The 23,117-nt window shown below is 69.6% G+C and overlaps 3 protein-coding genes across 7 annotated transcripts; 2 read left to right on the forward strand and 1 right to left on the reverse strand.

Annotated features, from left to right (window-relative positions):
• Nucleotides 1-97: 97 nt before the first annotated feature.
• NFE2 (nuclear factor, erythroid 2) lies at nucleotides 98-9,824 on the forward strand. Its single transcript, XM_062597084.1, has 4 exons — nucleotides 98-157; nucleotides 6,932-6,993; nucleotides 7,942-8,145; nucleotides 9,168-9,824. Exons 2-4 carry the CDS (start codon nucleotides 6,958-6,960, stop codon nucleotides 9,822-9,824), a joined length of 897 nt encoding a protein of 298 aa, XP_062453068.1. The 5' UTR covers nucleotides 98-157; nucleotides 6,932-6,957.
• A 4,265-nt stretch (nucleotides 9,825-14,089) lies between these two features.
• On the reverse strand, nucleotides 14,090-19,263 carry HNRNPA1 (heterogeneous nuclear ribonucleoprotein A1). 3 transcript variants are annotated; one of them, XM_062597549.1, is made up of 11 exons: nucleotides 19,117-19,263; nucleotides 17,487-17,603; nucleotides 16,793-16,939; nucleotides 16,240-16,450; nucleotides 16,064-16,156; nucleotides 15,864-15,983; nucleotides 15,518-15,589; nucleotides 15,101-15,274; nucleotides 14,864-14,986; nucleotides 14,643-14,705; nucleotides 14,090-14,405 (listed from the first exon to the last, which is right to left on the reverse strand). In XM_062597549.1, the coding sequence occupies exons 1-10, from the start codon at nucleotides 19,129-19,131 to the stop codon at nucleotides 14,650-14,652; spliced, it is 1,128 nt and encodes a 375-aa protein (XP_062453533.1). In that variant the 5' UTR covers nucleotides 19,132-19,263; the 3' UTR covers nucleotides 14,090-14,405; nucleotides 14,643-14,649. The 3 variants fall into 3 exon arrangements, with proteins under 3 accessions (XP_062453533.1, XP_062453535.1, XP_062453536.1); XM_062597551.1 differs by having other exon boundaries at nucleotides 15,864-15,956; nucleotides 19,117-19,262; XM_062597552.1 differs by lacking the exon at nucleotides 15,518-15,589 and having other exon boundaries at nucleotides 19,117-19,260.
• Nucleotides 19,264-19,741: 478 nt separating this feature from the next.
• On the forward strand, nucleotides 19,742-22,601 carry CBX5 (chromobox 5). 3 transcript variants are annotated; one of them, XM_062597555.1, is made up of 5 exons: nucleotides 19,742-19,762; nucleotides 20,573-20,735; nucleotides 21,137-21,338; nucleotides 21,481-21,578; nucleotides 21,829-22,601. In XM_062597555.1, exons 2-5 carry the CDS (start codon nucleotides 20,599-20,601, stop codon nucleotides 21,977-21,979), a joined length of 588 nt encoding a protein of 195 aa, XP_062453539.1. In that variant the 5' UTR covers nucleotides 19,742-19,762; nucleotides 20,573-20,598; the 3' UTR covers nucleotides 21,980-22,601. The 3 variants fall into 3 exon arrangements, with proteins under 3 accessions (XP_062453539.1, XP_062453537.1, XP_062453538.1); XM_062597553.1 differs by lacking the exon at nucleotides 19,742-19,762 and adding an exon at nucleotides 19,892-19,971 and having other exon boundaries at nucleotides 20,570-20,735; XM_062597554.1 differs by lacking the exon at nucleotides 19,742-19,762 and adding an exon at nucleotides 19,916-19,971.
• The last annotated feature ends 516 nt before the right edge of the window (nucleotides 22,602-23,117 follow it).

Below are 23,117 nucleotides of genomic sequence, written 5' to 3' on the forward strand. Positions count from 1 at the left end.
CCGGGGGCGGGTGCCCTGTGGGCGGGCGGGGGCCGGGGCCGCCCCGGGGGCCGGGCCGTGTCCCCGCCAGGTCCCCGCCGTGTCCCCGCCGTGTCCCCGTGCCCAGAGGCGCCGGCGATGGCCGGGCCCTGAGCACCAGCGCCCAGCGCCGGGTCAGGTAGGAGCCCGCGGAGGGGCCGGCGGCTGGGGGCACGGGGGCACGGCGGGGGGGATCGGTGCGCGTGTGTGCCTGGAGATCGGTGCACTCGTGTGCCTGGAGATCGGTGCACGCGTGTGCCAAGGATCGGTGCACTCGTGTGCCTGGAGATCAGTGCACTCGTGTGCCAAGGATCGGTGCACGCGTGTGCCTGGAGATCGGTGCACTCGTGTGCCTGGAGATCGGTGCACTCGTGTGCCTGGAGATAGGTGCACGCGTGTGCCAAGGATCGGTGCACTCGTGTGCCTGGAGATCAGTGCACTCGTGTGCCAAGGATCGGTGCACGCGTGTGCCTGGGATCGGTGCACGCGTGTGCCTGGAGATCGGTGCACTCGTGTGCCAAGGATCGGTGCACGCGTGTGCCTGGGATCGGTGCACGCGTGTGCCTGGAGATCGGTGCACTCGTGTGCCTGGAGATCGGTGCACGCGTGTGCCTGGGATCGGTGCACGCGTGTGCCTGGAGATCGGTGCACGCGTGTGCCTGGGATCGGTGCACGCGTGTGCCTGGGGATCGGTGCACTCGTGTGCCTGGAGATCGGTGCACGCGTGTGCCTGGAGATCGGTGCACGCGTGTGCCTGGGATCGGTGCACGCGTGTGCCTGGGGATCGGTGCACTCGTGTGCCTGGAGATCGGTGCACGCGTGTGCCTGGAGATCGGTGCATGCGTGTGCCTGGGATCGGTGCACGCGTGTGCCTGGAGATCGGTGCACGCGTGTGCCTGGGATCGGTGCACGCGTGTGCCTGGAGATCGGTGCACTCGTGTGCCAAGGATCGGTGCACACGTGTGCCTGGAGATCGGTGCACTCGTGTGCCTGGGATCGGTGCACTCGTGTGCCTGGAGATCGGTGCACGCGTGTGCCTGGGATCGGTGCACGCGTGTGCCCGGGGATCAGTGCACGCGTGTGCCAAGGATCGGTGCACGCGTGTGCCTGGAGATCGGTGCACTCGTGTGCCTGGGATCGGTGCACGCGTGTGCCTGGAGATCGGTGCACTCGTGTGCCAAGGATCGGTGCACGCGTGTGCCTGGAGATCGGTGCACGCGTGTGCCTGGAGATCGGTGCACTCGTGTGCCTGGGATCGGTGCACACGTGTGCCTGGAGATCGGTGCACGCGTGTGCCTGGAGATCGGTGCACTCGTGTGCCAAGGATCGGTGCACACGTGTGCCTGGAGATCGGTGCACTCGTGTGCCTGGGATCGGTGCACTCGTGTGCCTGGGATCGGTGCACGCGTGTGCCCGGGGATCAGTGCACGCGTGTGCCAAGGATTGGTGCACACGTGTGCCCGGGGATCAGTGCACTTTTGTGCCTGGGGATCAGTGCACGCATGTGCTTGGGGATCGGTGCACGCGTGTGCCCAGGGATCAGTACACTTTTGTGCCTGGGGATCGGTGCACACCTCTGCCTGGGGATCGGTGCATGCATGTGCCAGGGACGGTGCGTGCGTGTGCCAAGGATTGGCGCGCGCATGTGCCTGGGGATCAGTGCACGTGTATGCCCAGGGATCGGTGCACACCTGTGCCAGGGACGGTGCGCGCGTGTGCCTGGGATATGTGCCCGCGTGTGCCCGCAATCGGTGCACACGTGTGCCTGGGGATCGGTGCCCGCGTGTGCCGGGGACGGTGTGCGTGCGCCTGGCGCTCCTGCGCCAGGACCTCAGTGCGCGCGTCGAGCCGCGTTGGCACCCGCGGGTGCTGCGCCGGAGCCGGGGGCTCACGCGCGGGTGCACATTGGGGCCGGGGGCTCACGCGCGGGTGCACGCCGGGCCCGAGGGCTCACGCGCGGGTGCTGCGCCGCGGCGGTTTGCCCGCAGCGGGGCCGGGCCGGGCCAGGCGGGTGGCGCGGTGCCAGCGCCGGCGCGGGACGATAACGGCGCCGGGGCCCCGCGGTTCCGGCTGCGCCGGCCGGCGGGTAACGACGGGAAACGGGGGCGGAAACGGCCCCCGGGCGCTGGGTGACTGCAGGGTGCCCCGGGGGCTGCGTTATTGCAGGGTGCCCCGGGGGCTGCGTGACTGCAGGGTGCCCCGGGCGCTGGGTGACTGCAGGGTGCCCCGGGGGCTGCGTTATTGCAGGGTGCCCTGGGGCTGCGTTATTACAGGGTGCCCCGGGGGCTGCGTGACTGCAGGGTGCCCCGGGGGCTGGGTGACTGCAGGGTGCCCCGGGGGCTGCGTTATTGCAGGGTGCCCTGGGGGCTGGGTGACTGCAGGATGCCCTGGGGGCTGCGTTATTGCAGGGTGCCCCGGGGGCTGGGTGACTGCAGGGTGCCCCGGGGGCTGCGTTATTGCAGGGTGCCCCGGGGGCTGGGTGACTGCAGGGTGCCCCGGGGGCTGCGTTATTGCAGGGTGCCCCGGGGGCTGGGTGACTGCAGGGTGCCCCGGGGGCTGCGTGACTGCAGGGTGCCCCGGGGGCTGGGTGACTGCAGGGTGCCCGGGGGCTGCGTTATTGCAGGGTGCCCTGGGGGCTGCGTGACTGCAGGGTGCCCGGGGGCTGCATTATTGCAGGGTGCCCCGGGGGCTGCGTTATTGCAGGGTGCCCCGGGGCTGCGTTATTGCAGGGTGCCCCGGGGGCTGCGTGACTGCAGGGTGCCCTGGGGGCTGGGTGACTGCAGGGTGCCCCGGGGGCTGCGTTATTGCAGGGTGCCCTGGGGAATGGGTGACTGCAGGGTGCCCCGGGGGGTGCGTTATTGCAGGGTGCCCCGGGGCTGGGTGACTGCAGGGTGCCCTGGGGCTGCGTTATTGCAGGGTGCCCCAGGGGCTGCGTTATTGCAGGGTGCCCCGGGGGCTGCGTTATTGCAGGGTGCCCTGGGGGCTGGGTGACTGCAGGGTGCCCCGGGGGGTGCATTATTGCAGGGTGCCCCGGGGCTGGGTGACTGCAGGGTGCCCTGGGGCTGCGTTATTGCAGGGTGCCCCAGGGGCTGGGTGACTGCAGGGTGCCCCGGGGGCTGCGTGACTGCAGGGTGCCCCGGGGGCTGCGTTATTGCAGGGTGCCCCGGGGGCTGCGTGACTGCAGGGTGCCCTGGGGCTGCGTGACTGCAGGGTGCCCCGGGGGGTGCGTTATTGCAGGGTGCCCCGGGGGCTGCGTGACTGCAGGGTGCCCCGGGGGCTGGGTGACTGCAGGGTGCCCTGGGGCTGCGTTATTGCAGGGTGCCCCGGGGGCTGCGTTATTGCAGGGTGCCCCGGGGGCTGCGTGACTGCAGGGTGCCCGGGGGCTGCGTTATTGCAGGGTGCCCCGGGGGCTGCGTGACTGCAGGGTGCCCTGGGGCTGCGTTATTGCAGGGTGCCCCGGGGGCTGCGTTATTGCAGGGTGCCCTGGGGGCTGGGTGACTGCAGGGTGCCCCGGGGCTGCGTGACTGCAGGGTGCCCCGGGGGCTGCGTTATTGCAGGGTGCCCCGGGGGCTGCGTGACTGCAGGGTGCCCCGGGCGCTGGGTGACTGCAGGGTGCCCCGGGGGCTGCGTTATTGCAGGGTGCCCGGGGGCTGCGTTATTGCAGGGTGCCCCGGGGCTGCGTTATTGCAGGGTGCCCCGGGGGCTGCGTGACTGCAGGGTGCCCTGGGGCTGCGTTATTGCAGGGTGCCCCGGGGGGTGCGTTATTAGAGGGTGCCCCGGGGCTGGGTGACTGCAGGGTGCCCTGGGGCTGCGTTATTGCAGGGTGCCCCGGGGCTGCGTGACTGCAGGGTGCCCTGGGGCTGCGTTATTGCAGGGTGCCCCGGGGCTGCGTGACTGCAGGGTGCCCTGGGGCTGCGTTATTGCAGGGTGCCCGGGGGCTGCGTGACTGCAGGGTGCCCTGGGGCTGCGTTATTGCAGGGTGCCCCAGGGGCTGGGTGACTGCAGGGTGCCCCGGGGGCTGCGTGACTGCAGGGTGCCCTGGGGCTGCGTTATTGCAGGGTGCCCCGGGGCTGCGTGACTGCAGGGTGCCCTGGGGCTGCGTTATTGCAGGGTGCCCCGGGGGCTGCGTGACTGCAGGGTGCCCTGGGGCTGCGTTATTGCAGGGTGCCCCGGGGGCTGGGTGACTGCAGGGTGCCCCGGGGGCTGCGTGACTGCAGGGTGCTCCGGGGGCTGGGTGACTGCAGGGTGCCCCAGGGGCTGCGTTATTGCAGGGTGCCCCGGGGCTGGGTGACTGCCGGGTGCCCGGGGGCTGCGTTATTGCAGGGTGCCCCGGGGCTGCGTGACTGCAGGGTGCCCGGGGGCTGCGTTATTGCAGGGTGCCCCGGGGCTGGGTGACTGCCGGGTGCCCGGGGGCTGCGTTATTGCAGGGTGCCCCGGGGCTGCGTGACTGCAGGGTGCCCGGGGGCTGCGTTATTGCAGGGTGCCCTGGGGGCTGCGTGACTGCAGGGTGCCCTGGGGCTGCGTTATTGCAGGGTGCCCCGGGGCTGCGTGACTGCAGGGTGCCCTGGGGCTGCGTTATTGCAGGGTGCCCGGGGGCTGCGTGACTGCAGGGTGCCCTGGGGCTGCGTTATTGCAGGGTGCCCCAGGGGCTGCGTGACTGCAGGGTGCCCAGGGGCTGCGTTATTGCAGGGTGCCCCGGGGCTGCGTGACTGCAGGGTGCCCAGGGGCTGCGTTATTGCAGGGTGCCCTGGGGCTGCGTTATTGCAGGGTGCCCCGGGGCTGCGTGACTGCAGGGTGCCCTGGGGCTGCGTTATTGCAGGGTGCCCCGGGGGCTGGGTGACTGCAGGGTGCCCGGGGGCTGCGTTATTGCAGGGTGCCCCCGGGGCTGGGTGACTGCAGGGTGCCCCGGGGGCTGCGTGACTGCAGGGTGCTCCGGGGGCTGGGTGACTGCAGGGTGCCCCGGGGGCTGCGTTATTGCAGGGTGCCCGGGGGCTGCGTGACTGCAGGGTGCCCTGGGGCTGCGTTATTGCAGGGTGCCCCCGGGGCTGGGTGACTGCAGGGTGCCCCGGGGGCTGCGTGACTGCAGGGTGCTCCGGGGGCTGGGTGACTGCAGGGTGCCCCAGGGGCTGCGTTATTGCAGGGTGCCCCGGGGCTGGGTGACTGCCGGGTGCCCGGGGGCTGCGTTATTGCAGGGTGCCCCGGGGCTGCGTGACTGCAGGGTGCCCGGGGGCTGCGTTATTGCAGGGTGCCCCGGGGCTGGGTGACTGCCGGGTGCCCGGGGGCTGCGTTATTGCAGGGTGCCCCGGGGCTGCGTGACTGCAGGGTGCCCGGGGGCTGGGTGACTGCAGGGTGCCCCGGGGGCTGGGTGACTGCAGGGTGCCTGGGGGCTGGGTGACTGCAGGGTGCCCCAGGGGCTGCGTTATTGCAGGGTGCCCCAGGGGCTGGGTGACTGCCGGGTGCCCGGGGGCTGCGTGACTGCAGGGTGCCCCGGGGGCTGGGTGACTGCAGGGTGCCCCAGGGGCTGCGTTATTGCAGGGTGCCCCGGGGCTGCGTGACTGCAGGGTGCCCGGGGGCTGGGTGACTGCAGGGTGCCCCGGGGGCTGCGTGACTGCAGGGTGCCCTGGGGGCTGGGTGACTGCAGGGTGCCCCGGGGGCTGCGTTATTGCAGGGTGCCCCAGGGGCTGGGTGACTGCAGGGTGCCCTGGGGCTGCGTTATTGCAGGGTGCCCAGGGGCTGCGTGACTGCAGGGTGCCCTGGGGGCTGGGTGACTGCTGGGTGCCCGGGGGCTGCGTGACTGCAGGGTGCCCCGGGGGCTGCGTTATTGCAGGGTGCCCCGGGGCTGGGTGACTGCAGGGTGCCCCGGGGGCTGGGTGACTGCAGGGTGCCCTGGGGCTGGGTGACTGCAGGGTGCCCCGGGGGCTGGGTGACTGCAGGGTGCCCGGGGGCTGCGTTATTGCAGGGTGCCCCGGGGCTGGGTGACTGCAGGGTGCCCTGGGGCTGGGTGACTGCAGGGTGCCCCGGGGGCTGCGTTATTGCAGGGTGCCCCGGGGGCTGCGTGACTGCAGGGTGCCCCAGGGGCTGCGTTATTGCAGGGTGCCCAGGGGCTGCGTGACTGCAGGGTGCCCCGGGGCTGGGTGACTGCAGGGTGCCCCGGGGGCTGCGTGACTGCAGGGTGCCCCGGGGGCTGCGTTATTGCAGGGTGCCCCGGGGCTGGGTGACTGCAGGGTGCCCCGGGGGCTGCGTGACTGCAGGGTGCCCCAGGGGCTGCGTGACTGCAGGGTGCCCCGGGGGCTGTGTTATTGCAGGGTGCCCCGGGGCTGGGTGACTGCAGGGTGCCCCGGGGGCTGCGTGACTGCAGGGTGCCCCGGGGGCTGTGTTATTGCAGGGTGCCCCGGGGGCTGCGTGACTGCAGGGTGCCCCGGGCGCTGGCTCAGAGGCGGCACCCGGGGGCCACAGCCCAGTGCCACCCCCCCCCTCGATGCCGGGTGTGGGTGACAGTGTCGGGGGGGGGGGGACCCGGGCGGGCGCCTCTTGTGCAACCCCCTCCGCGGGCGTTGGGCAACGGGGTGGCGCAAGCGGGTCCCCCTCCCCCCCCTCCCCCACCCTGGGCCTCCCCCCCCCCGCCCCGAAAGCAGAAGTGGGGCCCGGCCGTCCTGCACCCAGCCGGGGTGGGGTGGCCCCACGGCAGCGTAGGGTGTGCATGTTGGGGGGCGGGGTGGAGGGGGGGGGGGTTCTCCCTGCCTCTCCTCCCGCCTGGGGAAACTGAGGCAGGCGGCGGGGCAGGAAGGGGCCCAGGCGTCCTGGCAGGGTGGAGGGCAGGGGGCCCAGGCGTCCGGGCGGAGGCGGCGGCGGGGGGGGGGGGGGGTGAGCGGACGGGTGAGGCGGGCGATAACCCCCTTATCTGGGGCGGCAGGAGGAGGCGGGCGCCGCGGCGCGGGCATGTGTGACCCCGGCGGGGTGCTGGGCGCCCCCGAGGTGAGCGCCGGCCGGGCCTGGGGGGCCTCGGAGGGGTCTGGCGGCGGGGCGGGGGTCTCGGGGGTCTTGGGGTCCCTGGGGGTCCCTGGGGGTCCTTGGGGGGTGTTTAGGGGTCCCGGGGGGGGGTCCCTGGGGATTGGGGGTCCTAGAGGGGGTGTTTAGGGGTCCCTGGAGGGATCCCTGGGGGTCGGGGGGGTTGGGGGGCCTGGGGGGGGGTCCCTGGGGGTCCTGGAGGGGGTGTTTAGGGGTCCGTGCAGGGTTTCTGAGGGTCAGGGGGGGGTGGGGGTCCTGGAGGGAGTGTGTTGGGGGGTCCCTGGGGGGGGTCCCTGGGGTTTGGGGGGATTGGGGGTCCTGAGGGGGGGTGTTTGGCGGTCCCTGGGGGGTTATCGGGAGGGTGGAGGTCCTGGGGGGGTGTTTAGGGCTTCCTGGGGGTCCCTGGGGGTCAGGGGGGGGCTGAGGGGGTCCCTGGGGGGTGTTTAGGGGTTCCTGGGGGTCCCTGGGGGTCGGGGGGGGCTGAGGGGGTTCCTGGGGGGGTGTTTAGGGGTTCCTGGGGGTCCCTGGGGGTCGGGGGGGGCTGAGGGGGTTCCTGGGGGGTGTTTAGGGGTTCCTGGGGGTCCCTGGGGGTCGGGGGGGGCTGAGGGGGTCCCTGGGGGGTGTTTAGGGGTTCCTGGGGGTCCTGGGGGGGTGTTTAGGGGTTCCTGGGGGTCCCTGGGGGTCGGGGGGGCTGAGGGAGTTCCTGGGGGATAGTGGGGACCTGCAGGGTTCAGGGGTCCTGGGGGGGCACTGGGTGCCCTGGGGGGTGCCGGGGGGGGGCAGCGTGTCCCAGAGGAGGGGTCTGGTGGAGCCCCAGCCAATCAGAGGCGTGGTGAAGCTGCCCGCAGCCAATCAGAAGCGGCGGGGAGGTGGGGGCGGGCCCGGGGCAGCCAATGAGGTGCCGCGTGCCCGCAGGCGCTGGCGGCGCTGGGGGAGGCCATGGGGCTGGCTCCGCCCCCCGTCCTGGCACCGCCCCCTGCCCTGGCTCCACCCCCCGCGCTGGCCCCGCCCCTCGGGCTGGCCCCGCCCCTCGGGCTGGCCCCGCCCCTCGTCCCCGCCCCCAGCGCCGCCGAGGTGGAGCTCACGTGGCAGGAGATCCTCTCCCTCAGCGAGCTGCAGGTGGGCCCCGCCCCCGGCCCCGCCCCCCCGCGCCGGCCCCGCCCCCGCCACGCCTCCGCGCCGGCCACGCCCCCGCGCCCTGGCCACGCCCCCGCGCCGGCCACGCCCCCGCCGCACGCAGCCCGAGATTCTCCCCCCTCCCCACCCCCAGCTGCACCCAGCACCTCCGGGGCCCCATGGGGCACCCCCCCCCCGCCAGCACCCCCCCCCGAGGGACCCCCCCCCCACTGCTGCACCCCCCCCACTGCACCCCCAGCACCCCCCCAGGGGACCCCCACACACAGCTGCACCCCCTCCCCACTGCACCCCCCCAGCACCCACCCGAGGGACCCCCACACTGCTGCATCCCCCAAGCACCCACCCCCGACGGACCCCCCCGCAACTGCAACCCACCCACTGCAGCCCCCCCTACCGCCCCCAGGGACCCCCAACTGCTGCACCCCCTCCCCACTGCAGCCCCCCCTACCGCCCCCAGGGACCCCCAACTGCTGCACCCCCTCCCCACTGCAGCCCCCCCCACCGCCCCCAGGGACCCCCCACTGCTGCACCCGCTCTCCACTGCACCCCTGCACCACGCCAGGGACCCCCCACTGCTGCACCCCTTCCCCACTGCACCCCACGCAGCACCCACCCCTGAGGGACACCCCACTGCTGCCCCCCCCTCCCCATTGCAGCCCCATCACTGCACCCACCCCACTGCATCACACCCCCCCACACTGCACCCACCCTCGAGGCACCCCACTGCTGCCCCCCCGTCACTGCACCCATCCCACTGCACCACCCCCCCATTGCACCCACTCTTCAGGCACCCCACTGCTGCACCCACCCCCATTGCACCCCTGTCACTGCACCCACCCCACTGCACCACCCCCTGCACTGCACCCACCCTCCGGGCACCCCACTGCTGCCCCCTCCACATTTCACCCCGCAGCCTGCCCCTCCACTGCACCCCTGCCTGGCACCCCCTCCCCGCACCCCACCCCCACCCCGTGCCTCAGTTTCCCCCCCCCCCCCACCCGCAGGGCCTGGACGTGGCGGGCGAGCCGCTGTACGAGGCGCCTTTCTGCACCCTGCTGCCGCCCGCCGGCCCCTACGCGCCCTGCCCGCCACCACCACCACCACCACCACCAGCAGCACCCATGGGTGCCCCCACCTTCGCCCCACCACCACCACCACCACCGCCACCGCCGCCACCGCCGGTGCTGCCGCCGCCGGCACCGGCGAGCCGCGACGCCCGGCGGGCGCTGGCGCTGGCGCTGCCCATCCCGGCGGAGAAGCTCGTGAGCCTGCCGGTGGAGGACTTCAACGCGCTGGTGGGGCGCTACCCGCTGTCGGAGCAGCAGCTGGCCCTGGCGCGCGACATCCGCCGGCGCGGCAAGAACAAGGTGGCGGCGCGCAACTGCCGCCGCCGCAAGCTCGAGACCATCGCCCGGCTCCAGGGCGAGCTGGGCCGCCTGGGGCGCGAACGCGACCGGCTGCTGCGCGACCGGGGCCAGGCGCAACGGGCGTTGGGCGCCCTCCGGCGCGACCTCGGCCGCCTTTCGCGCCAGGTGCTGGGCGCCCTGCGCGACGCCGCCGGGCGCCCGCTGCCCGCCGAGCGCTTCGCCCTGCGCCTGGCGCCCGACGGCGCCGTCTGCCTCGTGCCCCGCGCCGCCCGCCCCGACGAGCCCGGCGACTGAGCTCGCGGATGCCTTCGGGCGCTCGTGGTGGCCATCCTGCACCCCGAGGTGCTCAACGGGTCCCTTGGGGCATCCTGCAGCCCGTGGGAACCAGGAGCACCTTTGGGTGCCCCTAAGTGCCCTCCTGCACCCCATGGTGCTCTCGGGTGTCTTTGGGTGCTCATGGGGCCCACCTGCACCCCAAGGTGCTCAGCAGTCCCCTTGGGACACCCTGCAGCCTGTGGGAACCAGGAGCACCTTTGGGTGCTCTTGATGCCCTCCTCCACCCCAAGGTGCTCAATGGTCCCCTTGGGGCATCTTGCAGCCCGTGGGAACCAGGAGCACCTTTGGGTGCCCGTAGTGCCCTCCTGCACCCCGAGGTGCTCTCAGGTGCCTTTAGGTGCTCATGGTGCCATCCTGCACCCCAAGGTGCTCAACAGTCCCCTTGGGGCATCTTGCAGCCCGTGGGAACCAGGAGCACCTTTGGGTGCTCTTGATGCCCTCCTGCACCCCAAGGTGCTCAACGGTCCCCTTGGGGCATCTTGCAGCCCATGGGAACCAGGAGCACCTTTAGGTGTTCGTGATGCCCTCCTGCACCCCATGGTGCTCTCAGGTGCCTTTGGGTGCTCGTGGTGCCATTCTGCACCCCAAGCTGCTCAACAGTATCTTTGGGTGCTCACTGGACATCCTGCACCCCAAGCTGTTCAATGATTCCCTTTGGGCATCCTGCAGCCCATGGGAACCAGGAGCACCTTTGGGTGCCCATAGTGCCCTCCTGCACCCCATGATGCTCTCAGGTGCCTTTAAGTGCTTGTGGTGCCCTGCTGCACCCTGAGGCGCTCTCAGGTACCTTTGGGTGCTCATGGGGCCCTCCTGCACCCCAAGGTGCTCAACGGTTCCCTTAGAGCATTCTGCAGCCCATGCAAACCAGGAGCACCTTTGGGTGCCTGTGACACAATCCTGCACCCCAAGGTGCTCTCAGGTGCCCTTAAGGTGCCCACAGTGTCCACCAGCACCCCAAGACATTCTTGGATGCCTTTGGGTGCCCGTGGTGCCCTGCTGCACCCCAAGGTGCTCTTGGGTGCCTTTGAGGTGCTCTCGGTGTCCACCTGCACCCTAAGACATTCTTGGATGCGTTTGGGTGCCCATGGTGCCCTACTGCACCCTGAGGTGCTCTCGGGTGCCTCTGGGTGCCCACAGGGCATCCTGCACCTCAAGGTGTTCAACGGTGCCATTTCTGTGCCTTCACCCAGCACCACAACCCTGGGGACACCTTGGGGACACCCCCGGGACACCCCCACCGCCCCCCCGGTCCCTTCCCGCCCCTGTAAATAGAATAAAGCAGCTCGGAGGGTGCCAGCGTCCGCGTCGCCTCTGTCACCCCGAGCGCCGCGGCCCCGTCGCCCCCTCTGTCACCTCGTGTCCCGGTCACTGCAGGGCGCCGCGTCCCCTCCGGCGCCCTGGGTGACGCGCCTCCATCGCCACAGCGTCTCCTCTGCCACCCCGTTTCCACCCCTGGCACCCCAGGGTGACGCTCCCTCCCTCCTGCGCCCGTGGTCCCCATGCCGCAGTGTCCCCAGCCCTAGGTGTCCCTGCCAGGATGACACAGCCCCTGTCCCCTCTGTGCCACCCCCCAGCCTCCATCCTCATCATCTCTGTCCATGCCCCGTCCCTCAGCCGTGTCCCAACCCCGTCACCTCTGTCCTCCTGCCCAGCCCCGTGTCGTCTGTCCTTGTCCCGGCCCCAAGCCCTGTCACCTCCATCCTCACCTGGTCCCCCCAGCTCCATCCTGTCCCTAATCCCATCACCTCCGTCCTGGTCCAGTCCCTCAGCCCCAGCCTGTCACCTCCATCCTCACCCAGTCCCTCAGCCCCATCCTTTCCCCAATCCCATCACCTCCGTCCTGGTCCAGTCCCTCAGCCCCATCCTTTCCCCAATCCCATCACCTCCGTCCTGGTCCAGTCCCTCAGCCCCAGCCTGTCACCTCCATCCTCACCCAGTCCCTCAGCCCCATCCTTTCCCCAATCCCATCACCTCCGTCCTGGTCCAGTCCCTCAGCCCCATCCTTTCCCCAATCCCAGCTCCCCCGTCCTGGTCCAGTCCCTCAGCCCCATCCTGTCTCCTGCCCCATCACCTCCATCCTGGTCCTGTCCCTCAGCCCCATCCTGTCACCTGTCCCATCACCTCCATCCTGGTCCTGTCCCTCAGCCCCAGCCTGTCACCTCCATCCTCACCCAGTCCCTCAGCCCCATCCTTTCCCCAATCCCAGCTCCTCCGTCCTGGTCCTGTCCCTCAGCCCCAGCCTGTCTCCTGTCCCATCACCTCCATCCTGGTCCTGTCCCTCAGCCCCAGCCTGTCACCTCCATCCTCACCCAGTCCCTCAGCCCCATCCTGTCTCCTGTCCCATCACCTCCATCCTGGTCCTGTCCCTCAGCCCCAGCCTGTCACCTCCATCCTCACCCAGTCCCTCAGCCCCATCCTGTCTCCTGCCCCATCACCTCCATCCTGGTCCTGTCCCTCAGCCCCAGCCTGTCACCTCCATCTTCACCCCGTCCCTTGGCCCAATCCTGTCCCCAATCCCATCCCCTCCTTCCTGGTCCTGTCCCTCAGCCCCATCCTTGTCACTTCCATCGTCATCCTGTCAACTCCATCCTCACCCAGTCCCTTGGCCCCATCCTGTCCCCAGTCCCACCTCCTGCAGCCTGTTCCAGTCCCTCAGCCCCTGCCTGGTCCGCTCCATCCTCATCCTGTCACCTCCATCCTCACCCAGTCCCTCAGCCCCATCCTTTCCCCAATCCCAGCTCCTCCGTCCTGGTCCAGTCCCTCAGCCCCAGCCTGGTCACCTCCATCCTCATCCTGCCACCTCCATCCTCAGTTCCTCAGCCCCATCCTGGTCCTGTTCCTCAGCCCCATCCTTGTCACCTCCATCCTCATCCAGTCCCTCAGCCCCATCCTGTCCCCTGTCCCACCACCTCCATCCTGGTCACCTCCATCCTCATCCTGTCAACTCCATCCTCAGTCCCTCAGCCCCATCCTGTCCCCGATCCCATCCCCTCCATCCTGGTCCTGTCCCTCAGCCCCAGACTTGTCACCTCCATCTTCATCCTGTCCCCTCCCTCCCTATCTGGTCCCCCAGCCCCATCCCTCTGTCCTTGTCCTCGGCCCCATCCTCATCCTGCCTAACTCCATCCTCACTCAGTCCCTCGGCCCCATCCTGGTCACCTCCATCCTCATCCTGCCTAACTCCATCCTCACTCAGTCTCTCGGCCCCATCCTGGTCACCTCCATCCTCATCCTGTCTAACTCCGTCCTCACCCGGTCCCTCGGCCCAATCCTGTCCCCAGTCGCAGCTCCTGCAGCCTGGTCCTGCCCCTCAGCCCCATCTCCTGCATCCTGCTCCCGTCTCTCTGCCCCATCCTCGTCACCCCCATCTTCCTCCTGCCCCCCACCTCTGTACTCTTCATCCTCACCTGCTCCCCCAGCCCTATCCTGTCCCAAATCCCATCCCCTCCATCCTGCTCCTGTCCCCAGCTGTCCCCGAGCACCCCCCCCACACACACTTACCTCCTGGCCCCCCGCCGCCCCCTCGTCCCCCAGCCCGTCCCCCAGCGCAGCCACAGGCGGGACACGGCGTACAAAAACACCCCTCTTTATTTTACAAGGGTCCGGCGGCCCCCGTGGCCCCGGCCCCCCCCGCCTTCCCCTCCCCTCCCCGGCGTGTCCCCGCGTCCCCGGCGTGTCCCCCGCTCTCACCTCCGCCGGCGGCCCCGGGGCGCCCCGCGGGCTCCTCTCCCTGGAGCGGGCGGCCGGTGGCTCCTACAAAAAGCGAAGGGAGGGGAGGGGAGGGGGGGGGAAGGCGTTAGGGAGCCGGCGCGGGGTGGGGGAGCAGCGGTGATGGGTGGGGGGGCCCCGGCGTTCCCCCCACCTGCCAGACAAACGGACGGGAAAAAGCCACCGGCTGCTTTAGGGCAGGACTGGACGGGGCGACGGCTGCTGCCCCGATGCCGGGCGAGGGCGGAAAAAGGGGGCAGGCGGCGGAGGGGCTGGCGGGGGGGGGGGGGAGCAGTGCCGTGGGGCAGGCTTGAAGTGGGGGGTCACGCCGCGGTTCTGGGAGGGGGGGGACAATAAAAAAAAAACGGCCTTCGCCTGCTCTAGAGCTAGCCTAGGCTGCGGGCGCAGCGCGCCTCGGGCCGGCGCGGCGGCTCCCACCACACTAACACGGCATGGTCGGTATACGTATCGGGGTTTGGGTTATTTTTCCATTTTTTTTAAAAAAAAAAAAAAAAAAAAAAAAAAAGACACATTTATTCAGCGTCATGATCTGTTACAGTTAGCAATCGACAGCACGGGTGCGCAAATAAAACCGAGGCTCCCGGGAGCCCTCGTAGGAATGCTTTCCACGGCACAGAAAACTAAAATAACCTGTTATACAATTAGTCACAAATACAGTCCTGTTCGCAAAGGAGACTTTTGTCTAATACATGTCTTCATGTAGCAGCTACCCCCTGCCACAACTGTGATTTGGCTGAGTTCACAACTGTTGTAACCTGCAGCTTCCCTGTCCTTTCTCTGGCTCTCCTCTCTCCTGCTAAGCTTTGTTTCCTGTTGAATAACATGGAATAAAGTTAATCTAAAGCACATTCGAGACTCAAGGCTACAATCCGATAGCGAGTTCGTCCCCACGCACGGCTGACGGGATTCAAACAGCTGCAGTTTTCGACCGCGGTTACGGCTTTTTATTTATTTTTATTTTTTTTTAAATAATAAAGCGCTTTGGACTCGCTCGGTTATTTCGCGGTCGCGATCCGAGCGCCGGCGGCGCCTCCGGGCCGGGCTTACCTGGGCGTTAAAACCTCCTGCCGCCGCCGTAGCTGCCGCCTCCGCTCGAGCTGCCGTAGCCGCCTGCGGGGAGAGACGCGGGCGTCACGCGGAGCGACGGGGAGGGCACGGCAGGACGTTCCCCGAAATAAAAAGCACCGGCGCGAGGAGGGCGCAGGATTCCCCGGCTGCCCGGGGGAAGTCAGGAAGCCGCGGTAGGTGGGTGGGTGGGGGTCACTCACCGCCTCCGTACGGCCCCGAGCTCCTGCCCCCGAAGTTGCCCCCCTTCATGGGGCCGAAATTGGACGACTGATTGTTGTAACTGCCGAAATCGTTGTAGTTCCCACCTCCTCCGAAGTTGCTGCCTGCGGAGGGAAGAGGAAGGCGGCGGCGTTCGAGGTGGGAACGGGAAGGGAATCGTGTGCGCGGGACGGGGAAGGGAATCGTGGCGGGGGGTGGCGGGGGGGGGGGGGTCTTACCCGTCCCGGCTTCGGAAAGGCCGTTCCGCACGGCGAGCGCCGGCCCCCGCGCGGGACGCCTGCCGCCGCTGCCGCCGCCGAAGCCGCCGCCTCCGTTGTTATAACCGTCGTAGGTGCTGCTGCCGCCGTAGCCTCTGTTGCCGCCGGAGTAGCCGGGGCCGCTGCCACCGTAACCTGCGGGAGGAGGAGGAAGCCGCTGAGCTTCCCGGAGCCGGCGCAGGGCGACTGGGCTCCGGGTTCGGCGCTGCGGCGAGCGGTTTGTTTTAATTAATTTATTTTTTTTTTCTCCTCCCCAACCTCGCCACCCCGCTGCGGTCGGCTGCGTCCGCTCTCTGGGCTAGGCCACGGGGCCGGGCTGGCGTCCTCGGGCGCGCTCAGGGCGCCCGCGGCGCGAAATCCCCCCGCCTCTGGCCTTACCGTCGTTGCCAAATCCATTATAGCCGTCTCCACCGCCTCCATAACCGCCACCGCGGCTGCCACCAAACCCACCTGAAAAGAACAAACCTTTTGTGTTCAGTCCGTCCACGCAGGGGCCGGGTGGTTTAAGCCATCGGAGAGAAGTCGGGCTCCGAACGCCGCAGGCCCGGCGTGGAGGGAAGAGAGGCGCTCCGCCGTCGCCAGGAGCCGGGAACGGTGGCAGCCGGAGCGGTGGCGGTTATTCGGAGCCGTTAAAGAGGGGCCCGGGTCTGAGCCGCGTCCCGGGCCAACGGCGCGTCCCCAATCACCTCCACCCCTCACCCCACCCCCTCTCCGAGCCACTTACCACGGCCACCGAAGTTGCCGCCGCGGCTGAAGTTGTCGTTACCGCCGAAGCCGCCTCCGCGGCCGCCGCCGAAGTTGCCGGAGCCGCTGCGGCCTAGGAGAGGGGGCGGAGGGGGACAGCCTTTAGGAACAGCGCAGACAGTAACGCCTGGCGTCAGCTCGGGGGCGGAGGGGAGCTGGCGAAGAGATTCGAGCGCTCACCTCTCTGGCTGGCCGAAGCGCTGGCCATTTCCTGCTTCGAGAGGGCTTTCCTCACCTCGCAGTTGTGCCCGTTCACAGTGTGGTATTTCTGAACTGCGGGGCAGGAGGCGGCGTTCGGGAGGCCGCCGTCGAGGCGGACGCCCCGTCCCGCCTCCAGCGCCCCGCCCCGGACTTACTGACTATCTTGTCGACGGAGTCGTGGTCGTCGAAGGTGACGAAAGCGAAGCCCCTCTTCTTGCCGCTGCCGCGGTCCGTCATGATCTCGATGACTTCGATTTTGCCGTACTGGCCGAAATAGTCTCTCAAGTGATGCTCTTCCGTGTCTTCCTTTATGCCGCCCACAAAGATCTTCTTGACTGTGAGGTGGGCGCCGGGCCGCTGCGAGTCCTGCGGGAACAAGGCGCCGGCTGGAGACGGGGCAGCCCCGGGGTCCGTCCTCGGCACCGGGACCCGCGCGCGCCGCGACCCCAGCCGCCCAGCAGCGCTCCGAAGCGCTCTCAGCCGGGCCCGCAGCGAGGCGTTTAAGCCCGGAACGGCATCCCAGCGCTCCGCCAGGTCCCTTCAGCCCTTAAAAGCAAAATCCAGGAGCGTTTCGGGACTGTTTGGAGAACCACAAGGCTCAGAGGAGCTCCCGGCACCGGTCGGACACGTCCCGTCGCAGCAGTGACGGTTTTGGGCGCCCAGCGGTCCCCACGGAGCGCCGCCGCGAGCCTCGGGGCGGGTTCCTACCTCTCTGGACACGGCCCTCTTTGGTTCAACAACTCTGCCGTCGACTTTGTGCGGCCTGGCGTTCATGGCGGCGTCGACCTCTTCGACCGAGGAATACGTGACGAAGCCGAAGCCTCGCGAGCGCTTGGTGTTTGGGTCTCGCATCACCTGGGAGGAGAAAAGCGCGTCAGGCGAGGAGCGGCCAGCAGCGAACGGGGGTCCCAGCTCGGCCGGGTACCGGGTGGCACGCGCCCCGCTCTCCTCAAAGACACCATCACGAAGCAGCTGCCCTGCGACGCTCCTACGTCACGGATCAGGGAAACCCGGAGATGTTTTGGGGCCGCGGCTCGCTCCACCCTTACGCTGCCCCTCAGCACCTTCATCTTCCCCTTTTACAGGGCAGCTCCCGGCCCAGGCAAACATTCGCACTACTCAAAGCAGCAGCTCTCTGCCTAGCCCGCATAAACGCGCTTCGAGCCCGCCGGCGTTGTGCCAGCGTGGAAAACACCGGTCCAGCACCCCTAGAAAACCGAGTTCCCCCACAGGAGTTGCAGCCGGAGCCCGAGAGGGCTGAAACACGCCTGCCCGCCCTCGTGCACGCGCAGAGGTGGGAGCCCGGCGGTTTCCTCTGCCCCTTCGACGCCGGCGGCGGAGGCCAAGGCAACGCAGGGCGGCTCGCAGCGCGCGCGGCGGAAAGGCGCGGGTCAGGCCTTACCACGCAGTCAGTTAGGGTGCCCCATTGCTCGAAGTGGCTGCGGAGGCTTTCGTCTGTCGTTTCGAAGCTGAGGCCGCCGATGAAAAGCTTGCGCAGCTGCTCGGGCTCCTTGGGAGACTGGTAGGGGAAGAAAGCGACGGGGGAGTGAGCAGAGGCTAACGCTGCCGACAGGGCGGTCTCCCTGCCTGAGCTGCCCCTACTCCCCCAGATCCAGGGAGCTCCCATCACCCCCAAATCCCCTCTGCAGGCCCAGAGAGATCCCCCAAAACCCCTCCACTGCCACCCTCAGGCCCAGAGAGCTCCTACCACCCCCAAATCCCCTCCGCACTCCCCCCCCCCAGGTCTAGAGAGCTCCCACCACCCCCAAATCCCCTCTACAGGCCCAGAGGGCTCCCCCCAATCCCCTCCACAGACCCCCTCAGGCCCAAAGCTCCCACCACTCCCAAACCCCTCCACAGCCCCCCCATAGACAAGAGAGCTCCTACCATCCCCAAATCCCCTCCGCAGCCCCCCATGGGCCCAGAGAGCTCCTACCATCCCCAAATCCCCTCCGCAGCTCCCCCATGGGCCCAGAGAGCTCCTACCACCCCCAAACCCCCTCCACAGCCCCCCATAGGCCCAGAGAGCTCCTACCACCCCCAAACCCCCTCCACAGCCCCCCCATGGGCCCAGAGAGCTCCCACCACCCCCAAACCCCCTCCACAGCCCCCCCATAGACAAGAGAGCTCCTACCATCCCCAAATCCCCTCTGCAGCCCCCCATGGGCCCAGAGAGCTCCTACCATCCCCAAATCCCCTCTGCAGCCCCCCATGGGCCCAGAGAGCTCCCACCACCCCCAAATCCCCTCTGCAGCCCCCCATGGGCCCAGAGAGCTCCCACCACCCCCAAACCCCCTCCACAGCCCCCCCATGGGCCCAGAGAGCTCCCACCACCCCCAAATCCCCCCTACAGGCCCAGAGGGCTCCCCCAATCCCCTCCACAGCCCCCCCCAGGCCCAGAGAGCTCCCACCACCCCCAAATCCCCCCCCCACGGGCCCAGAGCTCCCACCACCCCCAGATCCCCTATGAAGAGACACCCCCCCCCACACACACACACACACTCTCAGGGAGCTCAAATCAGCCCTACAGCAACCCTAGGACCTGCCTAGGCCGCACCAAGACCCTGCCGCCCCCCAGCAGCCCCCCTCCCCCCGCCGGCCCTGTAACCCCCCCCCGGCCCAGCCTGCAAGGCCCCAGCCCCCCCCCCCCCCAAGCGAGGCCCTATCCCCCCCCCCTCCCCGGACGGACCTGAGCGCCGCGCATGCGCGCGGGCCGCGCGGCCGCCATAGCCCACCCGAGCACAAAGGCGCGCACGTGGCTGCGCGCGCGGGGAGCCGCGCGCCGAGGGGGGCGGGGAGGAGGGAGTGGGAGCTCGCGCGCGGCTGCGCATGCGCCGCGGGGGCCCCCCGGCGCGCCGCGAGGGGCGGGGGGGCCCGCGCGCGCGTGCGCAGAGGGCGGCGGGGAGGCGGGGTGCGCAGGCGCAGTGCGCGCGGCCCGCCAGCCGCCCAGCGGAGGCGGCCGCGGCGGAGGCGGCCGCGGCGGCGGAGGCCCGCGGCGGCCCCGCGGAGGAGGGCGGCGGCGCGGCGCTTACCTCGTTCTTGGACATGGCGGCGGTGGGGGGAGAGGCGGCCTCGGTGGCGGGCGGCTCCGCGCGCGATGCTCCCTCCGCGAGGCGCCGACACAAAAAGGGGCCGAGTGACGAGAGCGCCGCCGCCTCACTCCGCCGCCCCCGCCGACCGCCCGCCCCCCGGCCGCTCCCATTGGGCGGTGCCGCCCGCGCCGCGCCCCCACGCCGCCTCCCATTGGGCGGCGGGGCAAAGCGGTTGGGCCTCATTGGTGGTGGCGCGCCGCTCCGCCCACGCTGCCGCCGCCGATTGGTTGTCGCAGAGGACGTCCCGCCTCAGGCCCTATCGCATTGGACGAGGCCTCGGAAGCCCCGCCCGTGACGCGCGTCGATTTTTCCCGCTTCGTCCCGGAGACTCGCCAGCTCTTCCCGGATTGGCGCCGTGGGTCGCGGTCCCGCCTCACGCCTCCCTCTCATTGGCTAGCGCAGCGGCGCGGCGGTGTTCATTGGCGAGGCCGCTTGTCGCTCAGGGCTCCCCTGCGGCGGGCCCGGCGGAGGTCAGCGAGCGCAGGAGAAGCGGCGCCTCGGCGGCGGCGGGGCCGGGCCGGGCCGCGCGGCGCCGGCGGAGGCGGCAGCAGCAGCCGGGACGCCCGCACGCCCGCCGGCGCCCAAGGTGGACGCCGCTCGGCGCATGCGCAGCCCGGCGCGCGCGGGGCCGGGCGGGGCGTGCGCATGCGCATGCGCGGCGGCGCGGCTGCCGGCGCCTGCGCGCTGAGGGGCCTGTTTTGGCGGGCGGCGGGCAGTGCGCAGGAGCGGCGGCTCGGCGCGGCGCGGCGGCGAGACGGGGCGCGCGGGGTCGCGGCGGAGCTGCTCCGTGCCCAGGTAGCGGGCGGCGGCGGGCGGGCGGCGGCGGCGGGCGGCGGCGCCCCGGGGAGCCGAATGAATGGGGGGCAGGGATGCGCGGGGGGGGGCGGAGGGAGGAGGAGAGCGCGGGGAGGGGGCGGGCCCCGCCGGCGCGATGGGCAGCCGCGCCGGCCAATGGCGCCTCGCGGAGGGGGCGGGGGCCGCGCCGCCGGGGGCGGGGCCAGGAGGAGGGGGGCGGGGCGCTGAGCGGCGGCGGCCTGAGCCACTGCGGGGGGCGGGGCCAGGAGGAGGGGGGCGGGGCGCGCCCTGAGCGCCGGCGGCCGTGGCCAACGCACGGGGGCAGGGCGGCAGCGTGAGTGGCGGCGGCGAGGGCCAATGAGGGGGCGGGGGGGGCGGGGCGGAGCGCTGAGCGGCGGCGGCTGCCAAAGCGCGGGGGGCGGGGCGAGGGGGGGGGCGGGGCGGCGCGCTGAGTGGCGGCGGCGGCGGCCAATGGGAACGCGGCGGCGGGTGGGGGGGGGGGAATGTGCAGCGCCGAGCACCGCGCGGGAAAAAACATTTAATTTAATATTTTTTTTGCTTTTTTTGTTTTTTTTTTTTAACGCTTCTCGCTGCGCAGCAGCCGGGTGTGGCGGCTCCTGCTGCGCCATGGGCAAGAAAAGCAAGCGGACGGCGGACAGCTCGTCCTCGGAGGACGAGGAGGAGTACGTGGTGGAGAAGGTGCTGGACCGGCGCGTGGCCAAGGGGCAGGTGGAGTACCTGCTCAAGTGGAAGGGCTTCTCCGAGTAAGCGCGCCGCCGGCCCCCTCAGTTCCTTTCGTTTTAGCTGTTTTTGCTTATTTTAGTTGGTTTTACCTGTTTAGATTATTTTTCACTTACTTTAGTTATTTTTGTTTTAATCATTCTTGTTCTTAACCGTATTTCGCTCTTTTAATTGTTCTCGTTTGTTTCAATTGTTTTTATTTCAATTTTTATTTCGATTATTTCTATTAATTTTAATTGATTTTATCCCTTTTAATTATTTTTATTCGTCTTGACTACTTTTATTCATTTTAACTATTTTTATTTTTAAGCTATTTTTATTTTTGCGTTACTTTTAGTTACTTTCACTCATTTATTTTTATTATTTATTTTGGTTATTATTTTTCCCGCCGCCGCCGCGCGCCTTCGGCTCTCGGCTCCGCCAGGGAACATAACACGTGGGAACCGGAAAAAAACTTGGACTGCCCGGAACTCATCTCGGAATTCATGAAAAAATACAAGAAAAACACGAAAGAAAGCGACGGCGGCGGCAACGGCACCAAGGGCCGCGAGCGGGCCGAGGGCGGCAAGCGGAAAGCGCCGCTGCCCGGCGCCGCCGACGACCTCAAGGCCAAGAAGAAGCGGGAGGTGAGTCGGGGCGGTGGGGTTTTTTTTTTTTTTTTTTTTTGGGGGGGGGGTGTTCCCGTTCCCCCCCCCCCCCCCCCGCTCCTTCGTCTCCGGACGGACCCGGCTTCCCGTTTCCGTCCGTCTGTCCCGCCGGCGGCCGCAGAGCAACGACATCGCGCGGGGTTTCGAACGGGGCCTCGAGCCCGAGAAGATCATCGGCGCCACCGATTCCTGCGGCGACCTCATGTTCCTCATGAAGTGGTGAGCGGGCGGCTCCTTCCCGGCCGGATCCGTGTCCGGCCGTCTGTCCGGCTGTCCGGCCGTCCATCCGGCTCGGTTCGGCGGCGCAGCGGGCGGACGGACGGACGGACGGATGGCCGGCCGCGCTCGCGGGCGCAGAAGCCGAGCGGATCCGAGCGGTTTCCCCGCGCTGTTGTGTCCCGTCCCCGTGCCGTCTGTCCGTCCGTGTGTCCGTCCGTCCCGTCCCGCCCCCCCCCCCCTTTCCCGGCAGGAAGGACACGGACGAGGCCGACCTGGTGCTGGCCAAGGAGGCGAACGTCAAGTGCCCGCAGATCGTCATCGCCTTCTACGAGGAGCGGCTCACCTGGCACGCGTACCCCGAGGACGCCGACGGCCCCGAGCGCCCGGCGCCCAGGAGCTAAGGGGCCCCCCTCAAAAAAAAAAACCACCCCCCCCCCCCCCCAAACACATACACACACACCCCGCTGTACATAGCTCGGCCGTCTGTCCGGCCGTCCCCACCTTGGGGGGGGGGGGGGGTGGCCATGCCCTCTGCCCCCCCCCCCCCCTCGCTGCAGGGGTGCCCCCCCCCCAACAAGGTGCCAACCCCCCCCCTCCAAAAAAAAAAAAAAAGGGGGGGGGGTATGGCCCCTCTCCCCACACTACCACCAGCCCGGCTCAGCAACGTGCGCGTCCGTCCGTCCGGCTGTGGGGCAGCCGCTCCGCTGCCACGTGGGGGTGGGGGGGGTGGTGGTGGTGGGGGGCGGCTGGAGGGGGGTTGGGGGGGGGGCCCCGGGGTTGGGGGGGGTGGGGGGGGCCCCATCTCTGCTGTTTTTTTCTACCGTCGCTGTTTTTAACCGTGGCCCCCGCCCCCCACCCCGTCCCGCGGGGACCCCCTCCCCACCCCCTGGGGAACCCCCACCCACCCCGGCCGTGTCGCGTCCCCCCCCCCCCCCCGCCCCCCATGTGTCTGTTCCCCCCCCCCGGCCGTGTCCCCCCCCCCCAACCTTGTATTTGCTTCCAATAAACAGTCACTTTTCAGGAGCCGTCGGCGGCTGCTCCCCCCCCCCCCAGTGGCCCCAGTATAGACCAGTTTGCCCCCCCCCCCAACAGGGGTTCTTTCCCCCATCCCCACCCCGCCAGGCTGCAGGGAGGGGGCCCAGGAGTCCTGACCCCCCCCCCCCCCAAATCAAAGCAGGATGGGGCCCAGGTGTCCGGCCCTCCCCCCCCCCCCAGCCCGGACGCCTGGGCCCCCTCGTTGCCTTGGTCTCTGGTGCCACCTGGTGGTCGCGCTGCGGTGCTGCAGCGCCGGGGGGGGGACACGGCGTGGGGGGGGGACACGGTTGGGGGGGGGGGGGGCACGGCGGGGGGGGGTCCTGGCACTGGGACAGGGGGTGACAGCGAGGGGAGGGGGTGACACTGGGACTGGGTGGGTGGGTGGGTGGCACCTCGAGGGGGGGGTGCCCAGTTGGGGGGGGGGACATGGGGGGAGGCTGCCTTGGGTCGGGGGGGGGGAAGACGTCGCGGAGGGGGGTCCCAGTGTGTTGTCGTCCCCCCCCC

The sequence above is a fragment of the Rhea pennata genome, chromosome 29 (genome assembly GCF_028389875.1).
Source record: "Rhea pennata isolate bPtePen1 chromosome 29, bPtePen1.pri, whole genome shotgun sequence".
NCBI lineage: Eukaryota > Metazoa > Chordata > Aves > Rheiformes > Rheidae > Rhea > Rhea pennata.